Genomic DNA, 13,325 nt, shown 5'->3' with positions numbered 1-13,325 from the left:
GTTAGAAAAGCTTCCTGGACACACTGCACAAACTCCACCCCATCCAAACTATTTGATCTAAAGAGTTTCCACTCAATGTTTGGGAAGTTAAAGTCACCCATGACTACTACCCTGTGACTTCTGCACCTTTCCAAAATCTGTTTCCCAATCTGTTCCTCCACATCTCTGCTACTATTGGGGGGCCTATAGAAAACTCCTAACAAGGTGACTGCTCCTTTCCTATTTCTGACTTCAACCCATACTACCTCAGTAGGCTGATACTCCTCAAACTGCCTTTCTGCAGCTGTTATACAATCTCTAATTAACAATGCCACCCCCCACCTCTTTTACCACCCTCCCTAATCTTATTGAAACATCTATAACCAGGGACCTCCAACAACCATTTCTGCCCCACTTCATCCAAGTTTCCGTGATGGCCACCACATCGTAGTCCCAAGTACCGATCCATACCTTAAGTTCACCCACCTTATTCCTGATGCTTCTTGCGTTGAAGTATACACACTTCAACCCATCTCCGTGCCTGCAAGTACTCTCCTTTGTCAGTGTTCCCTTCCCCACTGCCTCATTACACGCTTTGGCGTCCTGAATATCGGCTACCTTAGTTGCTGGACTACAAATCCGGTTCCCATTCCCCTGCCAAATTAGTTTAAACCCTCCCGAAGAGTACTAGAAAACCTCCCTCCCAGGATATTGGTGCCCCTCTGGTTCAGATGCAACCCGTCCTGCTTGTACAGGTCCCAACTTCCCCAGAATGCGCTCCAATTATCCAAATACCTGAAGCCCTCCCTCCTACACCCTTCCTGCAGCCACGTGTTCAGCTGCACTCTCTCCCTATTCCTAGCCTCGCTATCACGTGGCACCAGCAACAAACCAGAGATGACAACTCTGTCTGGCCTGGCTTTTAACTTCCAGCCTAACTCCCTAAATTTGTTTATTACCTCCACACGCCTTTTCCTACCTACGTCGTTGGTACCAATGTGCACCACGACTTCCGGCTGCTCCCCCTCCCCCTTAAGGATCCTGAAGACACGATCCGAGACATCCCTGGCCCTGGCACCCGGGAGGCAACATACCTTCCGGGAGTCTCGCTCGCGACCACAGAATCTCCTATCTATTCCCCTAACCATTGAATATCCTACAACTATTGCTTTTCTATTCACCCCCCTTTCTTTCTGAACCCCAGAGACAGACTCAGTGCCAGAGACCTGGCCGATAGGGCCTTCCCCCGGTAGGTCATCCCCCCCCCAACAGCATCCAAAACGGTATACTTGTTTTAAAGGGAACGGCCACGAGGAATCCCTGCACGGCCTGCCTGTTGTTTTTTTTTCCCCTGACTGTAACCCAGCTATTCTTGTCCTGTACCTTGGGTGTGGTTACCTCCCTGTAACTCTTCTCTATCACCCCCTCTGCCTCCCGGATGATCCGAAGTTCATCCAGCTTCAGTTCCAGTTCCCTAACACGGTCTTTGAGGAGCTGTAGTTGGGTGCACTTCCTGCAGGTATAGACAGCAGGGACACCGGTGGTATGCCACACCACCCACATCCTACAGGAGGAGCATGCAACTGGCCTAACCACCATCCCCTCTTACCTTACAGAATATAGCTGCCCTGTGGACCAACTAAACTTCCGCCCTCCGACTCTGTTCCCAGTCAGCTGCAGTCTCTGTAAACTCCTGGCTCCCTTCACGCTCTTTGAGGAAATGTAGGAAATGAAATGAAAGGAGAGGAGCACCTTTCTCCCTCCTCACCTAACTCCCTCAGTCACCAAACTCTTACTATAGCACTCAAAATGCACCAAATTCAGCACTCCCTCAGTCACCAAACTCTCACTATAGCACTCAAATGCATCAAATTCAGCACTCCCTCAGTCACCAAACTCTCACTATAGCACTCAAATGCACCAAATTCAGCACTCAGTGCAAACAAAGTCTGCACTGTAGGGGATCACTTTTATACTGTGAATCTAGCCTCTGAAAACTGGCCGAATCCAATTAACTAATTAACAAGCTCCAGCTGCAAGTGCCTACAAGTAGAAGCTTTGTTTAAAGCTGATTGAAAATTCACCTTCTTTGAAACCAAACAGCAACTTTTAAGTTAATTAACTAAATAAAAGACTAGACTTTAAATAAAAATGAAGCCTTATACTCCCTCAGTCACCAAACTCTCACTATAGCACTCAAATGCACCAAATTCAGCACTCAGTGCAAACAAAGTCTGCACTGTAGGGGATCACTATAGCACTCACTATGGGGCTTGGGTCCCCATTGGTCCCTACATCGGGGTCCCACAACCCAAGGGAAAATCTTGCCCAATGCATGAGCTATGGAAGCTTTTGGAGATCAATGAGGATGGTGAGTTTAAAAAACGATGTGAAAGAAAACGAGTGAGGAAATGCATTTATAACATATTAAAAATTGAGGTTTGTCACCGAAATAAAATTTCACTACTTGATCAGGCAAAAGACTTTTGTTCCCAGCATCAGTGATACAATACTCCAGCATCAAAGACATTAAAAGATGCCATATTAACAGTACAGCCAGTGACCAGAGCTACCAAAACTAATGAGATACTCATATCAATTCAATGAGCATAACCAGTTTCAACAAGCATAACCAATGCTTAATTAATACATAGAATAATTAACTTCATTCATCACTTTTTCTTGTATGGTTCTTTATACAAATCTTGCACTTGCTTAATTTTTGTGTGCCATATCACTATTTAGTTATAAATAAATATGTTTGTTGCTGTAGTCTGAAAACCATTTGTTCATGTCTAATATTCAGCATGCAGTTCTGCATGATTCTATTAAATCCTGAAAGTAGTTACAGCTGTTTTAATTGAGGTAATTATTAATCTTCAAGTAAACTCCTCTGCTAATAACAGATTACAGAAAAGATGCAGATTCCATTTTGTGTGTGAAAAGCTGGATTTGCAGGAAGTGCCGTTGGCCATTGGAATAAAATGGGCCGAATTTTTAGGTCCCAATGAGGGCAAGCAGGGAGGTGGGCAGGAGGATCCATTTTGCGCAGCTGACCTCTGGCATGCTAGATTTTGGCAGCAACCCCCTACCCAGGCCATTTTCTTGAAGGTGGAAAGGAGGGGGTGGGGGGGGGGGTGATATGGCAACATCCACAAGCGGTGGACAACTAATTAGAGTTATAAAATTAGAGAGTGCTGGAAATAGCAGGTCTGGCAGCATCTGTGAGGAGAGAAACTTTGATATTTCCATGGGAACAACACACGCATGCATGATTTTCACTCCAAGAGGGCAGGGACATGATCACGTCAAGCCTACCAAGTCCAGAGGCTGTTTGGTAGCAGCCAGGGAAATAGATGAGATTGGCTGGTAAGATTCACCTTGATTCTCTGAGACTTTAGTCAATTTGGATAAGAAGTTCTTGGACCCTACACCCCTCACTCCTTAACACCCTCCATCCACACCACATGCCCTCTCATACACCCCTTGTGATTTCCATGCCCCCTCATACCCCTATTCTCATACAAAAACCCCATGCCACCCCCATAGCCACTCACCCAGTATCCACTACCAGCATACCTCTGGAGCCATGTAGACATAAAAAAAACTTCTAACAAAAGGTAAGACGGCTCTCACTTCAACATCCTTGATACTGAAAAAAACTCATTCATGAAGCGCAAAGATTTTAAGTCACCTCAAGTGGTCAATCTGTTGTAAAAACAAGCAAATTTCTATTCAGTAACCACGTCAAAGGCAACTAATCCTTTAATAGTCTCTTAAAACGTTTGACCGAATTGTGAACTCAGTCCCCCGATGAGATAATTGGTTTGGGATTTTTTTTCTTTGGAGCTGCCAACATTCACAATAACAACCCTTGTGAAATGTCAACAGTGAACTCTGTACAAGCTGCAAGAACAGGTGGCTAACATTTGTTTTCAAAACTACACAAGAAGTCCTGTCAACCAATGCTCTTCAGCTGTGGATTTTTTCTTACTGTAACTGAAAGTTGTAGCTTACCTTTTTCATGTTCAAAGGGATGGGAATTTAAATAACTCATGACACTTAAACAAACCTTATCTGCCCTTCAAGAGTTTTTATGCCTCCTCCATAAATTTGTGGGTTCTACACTGTTGGCTAAGGCCTTGGAACAGTTGGGGCAGCACGGTAGCATAGTGGTTAGCACAGTTGCTTCACAGCTCCAGGGTCCCAGGTTCGATTCCCGGCTTGGGTCACTGCCTGTGCGGAGTCTGCACGTTCTCCCCATGTCTGTGTGGGTTTCCTCCGATCTATGACCATTCCTGCTATTCTCAATTGAACGGGGAGCCTGCCCTCTGACCATTAATTGGGCTATCTGGAGAAAATAACAACCGGTTTTCCTCCACCCCGCAGTTGAGTCTTTCATCAGGCTCTTCAAGCCAGTGGGGAAGATCCTGCCCAAAAATTCAAAGCCACAAGTACCCTCTGGGGTCTCAAAAGATTCAGCAGACTACTGTGATCATGGTACCTGATAAAAGTCACCAACGTTTCGAACGTAGCCAGCCACTTCAGTGTCACTGCGATTGATGAACCAAAAGTATCGCTTTGCATTTTTGAATTCCTCAGCTTTGGACCATGGCACAGTGAGCAGAAAACGTTCAGTTAAAGGAGCTGCCACAATTACATCAAGTTGTCCACTATACATCAATACCTAAAGGAAGAAAATCCAGAAAAGTAGATAAGAAGGACATTCACAAATATCTACTATATTTGAACAGAGTACATGCTGAAGGAACTAGAATTTTGGGCTGTAGTTTTACTGACTCGAGATGACTGAGCAGTCCTTTAACACTGGTGGCCCAGACCTCATTCTGAGATTCCTGACCGTCCTGCCGGTGTTTCCAATTTTTGGGAGTTCCTTTTAACGGTATGGGTTGATCCAGGACAATATCCCACACCCTCAACTGCCGACAAGGTCGGCTCCATTGTGCTGATAAGCATGTCCTCGTCCTCCACAATTTTCAGAGGGCCAGGCTAACTTTTCAAAGTGTCATGGGGTTCATAGCACCTCAGCAGCATTGTGAACTATAATCTGCACGAGGCAATCCTTTGAAAGGTAAGCTCAAAGATCTCTATTTAAGGCCCACATGCCAATCTATGCCCCCGAAGATTGCCCCCATGCCAAGCTATGAACCTCAAATAACCCCAATGCCCACTCATACACCAATGCCACCTCATGCCCCTAAATAACCCCTATTGTCCCTAATGCCCTCCATGCCAAGCTATCACACTTTCATGCCCATTCACCCATTAAACACTGTATAGAATCAATGAACCGTGGTACGAGGTGGCATGGATGTATCTTGGGTAGTGTCTGGGGGGGGGGGGGGGGGGGTAGTAAGGGCTGAGATGCTTGTTTTTAAACTTAACTCGGGTGAAGTCCCATAAGCACCAAGGTGGGCCTTTTAAACAGCCCAACTCGGCACCTGACTACAAAGTCTTTCCCAGGTCAGCTGGCTCGACTGCAGCCCGTACCCACCCACACACCCCCACAATGAAAATCCCGACCCTGCAGGCACTTTCTCTTGATGCAGGTGGGCCAAACCGGGAATTTTCCCAACTTTTGCTGCCTGTCTTGAGAATGAAACTCCAGTCCATCAAGTATATAAGTTGACAAATTTAAATGTAAACTATGCCAAAAAAGTTTAATTGTTTTTTTTTCCATAATCTGGAACGTGACGCTTCACCATGCAATTTGCCTGTTAAGTTGCTCACCCACTTTCTGCCATACAATATATTTAAACACTCTGCATAACTCATGTTAAAATAAACCAATAACTTGGATGAAATGGCAATTTCTTCTGCTTTCGAAAACCTATGGTACATTTAAGAATTGTATCTGTAAGGATAGATCAATTGCAAAGTGTTCCATACAAAAGCCTTGCAGCTGTTGCATGCATGTGCAATGTGGAAATAATCAAATGATCCCTGAACACAAGGCAGAAACTAAAGTACATTACGCACTACAGGCCTGAGAGGCCTAATTAGCACAGATAACAATCCATGAATTATTATCAGGAACTGACAAGTTTCCACCAAAATCATATGAAATAAGTTTAGACTTTATAAAGAAATAAATTTGTAACTGTGAAACTCTACCCTTGTGTGACAGAAATGATCTGCTTCCCTACAAAGCAGAAGACAAACAGCAAAAGGAAAGGTATCACAAACTTAACGTGTGATGTATTGGGTAGGCTGGGTTGATGTGGACTGCACTTGATGCAGTGCAGCGAGAGACAGACCTCCAACACTTGATAAGATGCAACACGATTTTATTTAACATCTAAACTATTATACATGTTCAACTGTGGGTTGACACTATGCTGACTTGACTGGAGACCTGATACTAGCCTAACCAGACTTACTAGCTACCACATGGTGTTTGCACTGGCCAGCTCGCGAACTATGACTGTCTCAGAGGCTGGGTCCCGAGAGAACGGGAAAACTGGTGCCCTCTGGCTTTATAGTGGTTGTGTCCTGTCTGGTGATTGGCGGCTCTGTTCTGTGTGCTTATTGGTCATCCTATGTGTCAATCACTGCCTGTCTGCACTCCATTATATACATAGCTCCTGACATCCAATTTTAAAATTATCAAATTTACCAATTGAGAACCAGGGCTTGCATTAAAACCAAAAATACTGGAAATGCTCAGCAGTTCAGGCAGCATCTGTGGTGACAGAAAAAGAGCTAACGTCTCAGGTCAATGAAATGTTGTCTGAACCGGGAAAAGTTGGAGATATAATAGACTTTAAGTAGAAGAAGCGGCAAAGAAAGGGTGGAAAGCTGGAGAAAGAAATTGAAGGCCTGTGGCACAGTAAAAGACCGGAGAGATTAGCTGACAAAAGGGATTAAGGTGAAGGGCAAATGGCGATGGTAATAGCACAAGTAAATGAACAAAAATTAGGTCTAGAGGAGGTATAAATGGAAACAGCAAAATTATCATCAATTGGGAAAAGGGGATATGATCTGAAATTATTGAACTCAATGCTGAAACCAGAATGGTGTCAGATGTCTAACTGAAAGATGAGGTACTGTTTTTTGAGTTTACATTGAGTTGGGGTGGCACAGTTGCACAGTGGCTAGCACTGCTGCATCATAGCGCCGTGGACCCAGGTGCGATCCCGGCCCCGGGTCACTGTCCATGTGGAATTCATACATTCTCCCCCTGTCTGCGTGGGTCTCGCCCCCACAACCCAAAGAGGTGCAGGGTAGGTGGATTAGCCATGCCAAATTGCCCCTTGATTGGAAAACATTAAAAAAAAAAAAAATTTAAGTTTGCATTGAGCTTCAACAGCAGCAGACCAAGGAAGGATATCAGAGTGGGAATGAGGTGGAAAATTAAAATGACAGGTGACGGAAACTTGGGCTCACGCTTACGATCTGAATGGTGGTCGTACATAAAGCAGTCACTTAATCTGTGTTTAGTCTTCCCGATGGAGAGAAAATTGCACTGTGAGCATTTAACCTAGTGTACTAAATCAGGCAGCGGAATTCTCCGATTGCGAAACCCTCCAGTCCGCCTGCAGCGCATCACACACCGGCAGGTTTCCCGATGGCATGAGGTGGGCACAATGGGAAACCCCATTGACCGGCTGCGAGAATGGAGAATCCTGCTGCCGGCGGGGGCACACCATGCCGGAAAACGCATCTGGCGGACCAGAGAATCCAGCCCATGGTTTTTCAAAGTGTGGGTCATGACCCGTGTGTGGGATGCGAGCGTGTATTGGGAGGGTTGTGGAACAATCAATTGCAGCATTCCCATGGTCCTGATCCCAGGAAAAGTGCCCAAAAGCCGCTATTGGCAGTTAAATTGAGAATGACGGTCGCTACCGGCTTTTAAATAAGAACAAAATGAGGTTGTGTGCAGTCTTCTGGCCATAAGCGGCAGCAGTGAGTAGGTCACGCTCCCTGCATGAATACTTGATGTCAATTGCTCTGTACATACGTGCTTTTGGTGCGAAATCATGGAGGAGAGCTTCTTCCATTTTCTAGCTGCTGGCAAGAAAGGCAAGAGGACTGTGAAAGTTGATTGTTTTGTTACAAGAAAGAGACGGTCAGAGACAGAAATAGGCAGAGTGCCAAAAAGCCAGGATCTCACATCTGAATCTGCTGGATAGTGCTGCTCAGGAGAGTCCAGGGCAGGACTGAGCAGCATTGGTGTTAGCTCTGTACAGAGCTCGAGGGCCTTTGGTTCACAGCTCACAAAGAAGAAACTTAACTTGGGAACAAAGCAGTATAAAGATGATTTATTGAGCTATGGTTTTGTCAACTGTGTCAATGCAATTAAGGATGCAAAGCCCATGGACTGGATTCTCCCAAAATGGAACTATGTCCCCACGCCGGCATAAACACACAGATTCCTGTAAAAAAGTATAGCTAATTCAATGCCCTGCAGGAAGCTAGCATGGACCTGGAGTAAATCTCGCAGCTTTAGCTGCGGCTATGGGCCCCCGCACTTCCAGTCTGGCCTCCAGTGGCCACGCCGAGCTCCATGGCAGACTCGGTCACGCTCCCTGCCAGATGCAAAAATCAGACCCCCCCCGATCGGCCGCGCGCCGGAGCATCTAACCGTGCACAAGAACTCCCGCCCGCCTATAAGGCCCCCCCCAGTGTCCAATCTCCCCGCCCCACACCAGGGCGGTCGTGGACTGAGTGCGCAACCCCCACACGAGCATCCCGACCGGCAATAGGTGGTTAGTTCCACGTCGTCGGGAAGGCGGCAGGTCCGAGCGTAGGATCACTGGGCAGACCTCTGTCAATGGGTCCCAGATAATCGCCAGACCGGCGCCGGGCCCGATTTCGGCATGAAATTGGATTCTCCGCCCCCATGCCGAACACGATTTTGGCGCGGTGCTGTGGAGAATCCTGCCCCATATGTGTTATATGCAGGAAATTACTGCCGAATGAGAAGAGAAATTTCTGATTTTTAAAAAAAATTTAGAGTACCTAATCCATTTTTTCCAATTAAGGGACAATTTAGCGTGGCCAATCAACCTACCCTGCACATCTTTGGGTTGTGGTGTGAAACCCACGCAAACACAGGGAGAACGTGCAAACTCCACACGGACAGTGACCCAGAGCAGGGATCGAACCTGGGACCTCGGCGCCGTGAGGCAGCAATGCAACCACTGCTCCACCGTGCTGCCGAAATTTCAGATTTTGAAAGAGAAGTGGTGGGTAAAAAAATGTATTTTCAGGTTGAAACCCCAGAGTCAGTTATGAACTTACAGCTGACTCCAAATGAAAAGACTACACTGCTGTACTTGACCTGTGACAGCACATTAAAAACACGCCAAATGCCCATGAGGCTGTCAGCATTCGGGAGTAGCATCTCCCAGATTATCTAGTGCTGAGTAAAACAAACATTTTCTTGCTATTGACCTTCACGACGACCTACATAAGCGAGGTTGGATTTTCCGTTCTCATAAAGGTGAAGACGGCACAAAGGAACTGGCTGATGTCTGCACCTGATATGCGCATTGCCCTCTCCTCCTGTGAACCTGATTGGAGTGAGATCGTGAGGACAAAGCAGGCTCCCCTTTTGCATTAAAGGTAAGAGAATGTGGCGTGTGTCGCAAATGTCGGCTGGTGTGGGTGATAAAGGTGGGTGGCACAGATTGCAAAGGTTAGCAAAAGTGGATCCCGGGAACAAAGTTTGAAAAACACAAATAAATTGAAAAAAGTAGAAATAAATCTCTTCACCTGGAAGGTTTGTTTGCAGCTTTGGAAGTAGGAAAGTAGGAGGGAACAGAGCACGTGTTACAACTCCTGTGCTCGCATGAAAAGTTGTGTGAAAGGAAGCAGACACAGGATGGAATCTTCTGATAATTTGTCAGTGTATGAGTTTCAGCGAGAAAATTGCCGTGTTATTCTTCAACTGCACAGTCATGTTATCTCTCCAGATTCCCTGGCATTATGTGCATAGAGAATCTGGGGGCGTGGATTCCGTTGTCATGCTGATGGGGCGGAACCTGATAGGGACAGCAACATTGGCCCTACAGATGTTGGGGCGCCATCTTTAAAGGGCACCCCAATCTGCATTTGAAATAAACCATCCCCACAGACAATGGGGACACCCCCACAGACATTGGGACAACCCCACCCCACACACACGAGGAGAATCCCTAATGTGGCTCCCCAGAGGGAGCTTCCTGGCAGTGTCACACTGGCAGTCCCACCCTCTTAAATTCCCTCTGAAATGGCCTAGTAAGCCACTCAATTGTATTCAACTGCTACAAAGAAAACAAAAAGGAATGAAACTGGACCGATCACCCAGCATTGACCTAGGCACAGGAGCGACAATGGCAAACCCAGCCTGTCGACCCTGCAAAGTCCTCTTTGCTTACATTTTGGGCATTGGGAGTGCTGTCTTGAAGTATAGTCAAGCAAAATAGCCTGGCATAGTCAGTGTCAAGGAATAATACCTTATAAATAACATTCTAGACACCAACATCAACAATCCTGGGTATGTCCTGTTCCACCGGCAGGACAGACCCAACAGAGGTTCCAGCACAGTGGTATACACTCGGGAGGATTGCCCAAGGAGTTCTCAACATTGACTCTGGATCTCATGAAGCCTCATGACACCTGCTGATTACTATGTTCCGCTCCGTCCCTCAACTTTTTTTGTTTTAAAAAATATATATATTTTATTAAAGTTTTCAAACACAATTTTTCCTCCTTACAAATCAACAAAAACGGTAACACGATAACTAATAGATAACATTGTTTAAATAAAGTAGTGAACAAAGTAACACAAAATAGTGCTTCCCCCCCGCCCCTCCACCCCATCTAGAACAAAAACAATCTACCCTCCCCCCCCCCCCGCCCCCCTCTCTTTCTGGGCTGCTGCTGCTGGCTATCTATTTTCCCCTAACGTTCCGCTAGATAGTCGAGGAACGGTTGCCACCGCCTGGAGAACCCCTGAGCCGACCCTCTCAGCGCAAACTTCATCCGTTCCAGTTTTATGAACCCTTCCATATCGTTTATCCAGGCCTCCACGCCGGGGGGTTTCGCTTCCTTCCACATGAGTAAAATCCTTCGCCGGGCTACTAGGGACGCAAAGGCCACAATATCGGCCTCTTTCGCCTCCTGCACTCCCGGCTCATCCGCTACCCCAAATATAGCTAACCCCCAGCTTGGCATGACCCGGACCTTCACCACCTTCGAGATCACTCTTGCCACTCCCCTCCAGTACTCCTCTAATGCTGGACACGACCAAAACATATGTGTGTGGTTCGCCGGGCTTCCCCCGCACCTCCCGCACCTGTCCTCCACTCCGAGGAACCTGCTCAACCTAGCTCCCGTTATGTGTGCTCTATGTAGCACCTTAAATTGGATCAGGCTAAGCCTAGCACACGAGGAAGAGGAATTTACTCTACTTAGGGCATCAGCCCACAAACCCTCCTCAATCTCCTCCCCGAGCTCTTCTTCCCATTTTCCTTTCAGCTCTTCTACCAGCTCCTCCCCCTCTTCTCTCATCTCCCGGTATATTTCGGACACTTTGCCCTCCCCGACCCACCCCCCCGAAATCACTCTATCCTTGATCCCCTGTGTCGGGAGCAGCGGAAATTCCCTCACCTGTTGTCTCGTGAATGCTCTCACCTGCATATATCTAAAGATATTCCCCAGAGGCAGTTCATACTTTTCCTCTAGCTCCCAAGCTCGCAAACGTCCCATCTATACATAAGTCTCTCACTCTCCTAATTCCTGCCCGGTGCCAGCTCTGGAAACCTCCGTCCAGAATTCCTGGGACAAACCTATGGTTGTTCCTGATCGGGGACCACACCGAGGCTCCCAATACACCCTTCTGTCGCCTCCATTGCCCCCAGATACTTAATGTTGCCGCCACCACTGGGTTCGTGGTAAACCTTTTCGGGGAGAGCGGGAGTGGCGCCGTCACCAGTGTTTTTAAGCTCATCACTTTACAGGACGCCATCTCCAGCCTTTTCCACGCCGCCCCCTCTCCCTCTATCATCCACTTGCGGATCATCACCACATTGGCGGCCCAGTAATAGTCGCCCAAGTTCGGCAATGCCAGTCCCCCTCTGTCCCTGCTATGTTGCAGGAACCCCCTCCTTACCCTCGGGGCCTTCCCTGCCCACACAAAGCTCATGATGCTCCTATCTACTTTCTTGAAAAAGGCCTTAGTGATCAATATGGGGAGACATTGAAACACAAATAGAAACCTCGGGAGGACCATCATCTTAATCGCCTGCACTCTGCCCGCCAGTGACAGCGGCAGCATATCCCACCTTTTGAAATCCTCTTCCATTTGCTCCACCAGCCAAGTCAGATTGAGTTTGTGTAAGGTTCCCCAGCTCCTGGCTATCTGAATCCCCAGATATCGGAAGTTTTTTTCCACTCTCCTTAGCGGCAGGCCATCTATCCCTCTACTCTGGTCCCCAGGGTGTATTACGAAAAGCTCACTCTTTCCCATGTTAAGCCTATATCCCGAGAAATCTCCAAACTCCCTCAACATCTGCATAACCTGTCATCCCCCCCACTGGATCCGCCACATACAGCAGTAGGTCATCTGCGTAGAGTGACACTCGGTGTTCCTCTCCCCCTCTAACCACCTCTCTCCATTTCCTGGAGTCTCTCAGCGCTATGGCCAGTGGTTCAATTGCCAGCACGAACAGTAATGGGGACAGAGAGCACCCCTGCCTCGTTCCCCCATGTAGCCGAAAATACCCCGATCTTTTCCGATTTGTGACTACACTTGCTATTGGGGCCCCATAGAGGAGTTTAACCCAGCTGACAAACCCCTCTCCGAACCCAAACCTCCTCAGCACCTCCCATAAATACTCACACTCTACCCTATCAAATGCCTTCTCTGCATCCATTGCCACCACTATCTCTGCCTCCCCCTCTGCTGGGGGCATCATTATCACTCCCAATAGCCGTCGCACGTTGACATTCAATGGTCTCCCGTTTACAAACCCTGTCTGATCTTCGTGCACCACCCCCGGGACCCAATCCTCCATCCTCATTGTCAGCACTTTTGCCAACAACTTGGCGTCCACATTCAGGAGCGAGATAGGCCTATAAGACCCGCATTGCAGCGGATCTTTATCTCGCTTCAGGATTAGTGATATCGTCGCCTCCGACATTGTTGGGGGTAGAGACCCCCCTTCTCTGGCCTCGTTAAAGGTTCTTACCAGCAGCGGGGCCAACAGGTCCACGTATTTCCTGTAAAATTCCACCGGGAACCCGTCAGGTCCTGGGGCCTTCCCTGCCTGCATGTTCCCCAGCCCTTTGGTCACCTCGTCCACCCCAATTGGCGCCCCCAGGCCTGCCACCTCCTGCTC

The 13,325-nt window shown here is 47.5% G+C and overlaps 1 protein-coding gene across 3 annotated transcripts in view; it reads right to left on the bottom strand.

Annotated features, from left to right (window-relative positions):
• The window catches only part of cpvl (carboxypeptidase vitellogenic like), a 172,763-nt gene that overhangs the window by 49,794 nt on the left and 109,644 nt on the right, over nt 1–13,325 (bottom strand). For all 3 annotated transcript variants that reach the window (XM_072509389.1, XM_072509388.1, XM_072509390.1), the window contains one exon: nt 4,484–4,666. In XM_072509389.1, the coding sequence (XP_072365490.1) occupies nt 4,484–4,666 (183 nt within the window). The remainder of the gene's footprint in view (nt 1–4,483; nt 4,667–13,325) is intronic.

The sequence above is a fragment of the Scyliorhinus torazame genome, chromosome 6 (genome assembly GCF_047496885.1).
Source record: "Scyliorhinus torazame isolate Kashiwa2021f chromosome 6, sScyTor2.1, whole genome shotgun sequence".
NCBI classification, from domain to species: Eukaryota; Metazoa; Chordata; class Chondrichthyes; order Carcharhiniformes; family Scyliorhinidae; genus Scyliorhinus; species Scyliorhinus torazame.
The sequence above is the reverse complement of the archived record's forward strand: the minus strand, read 5'-3'. Positions and strand labels throughout refer to the sequence as shown.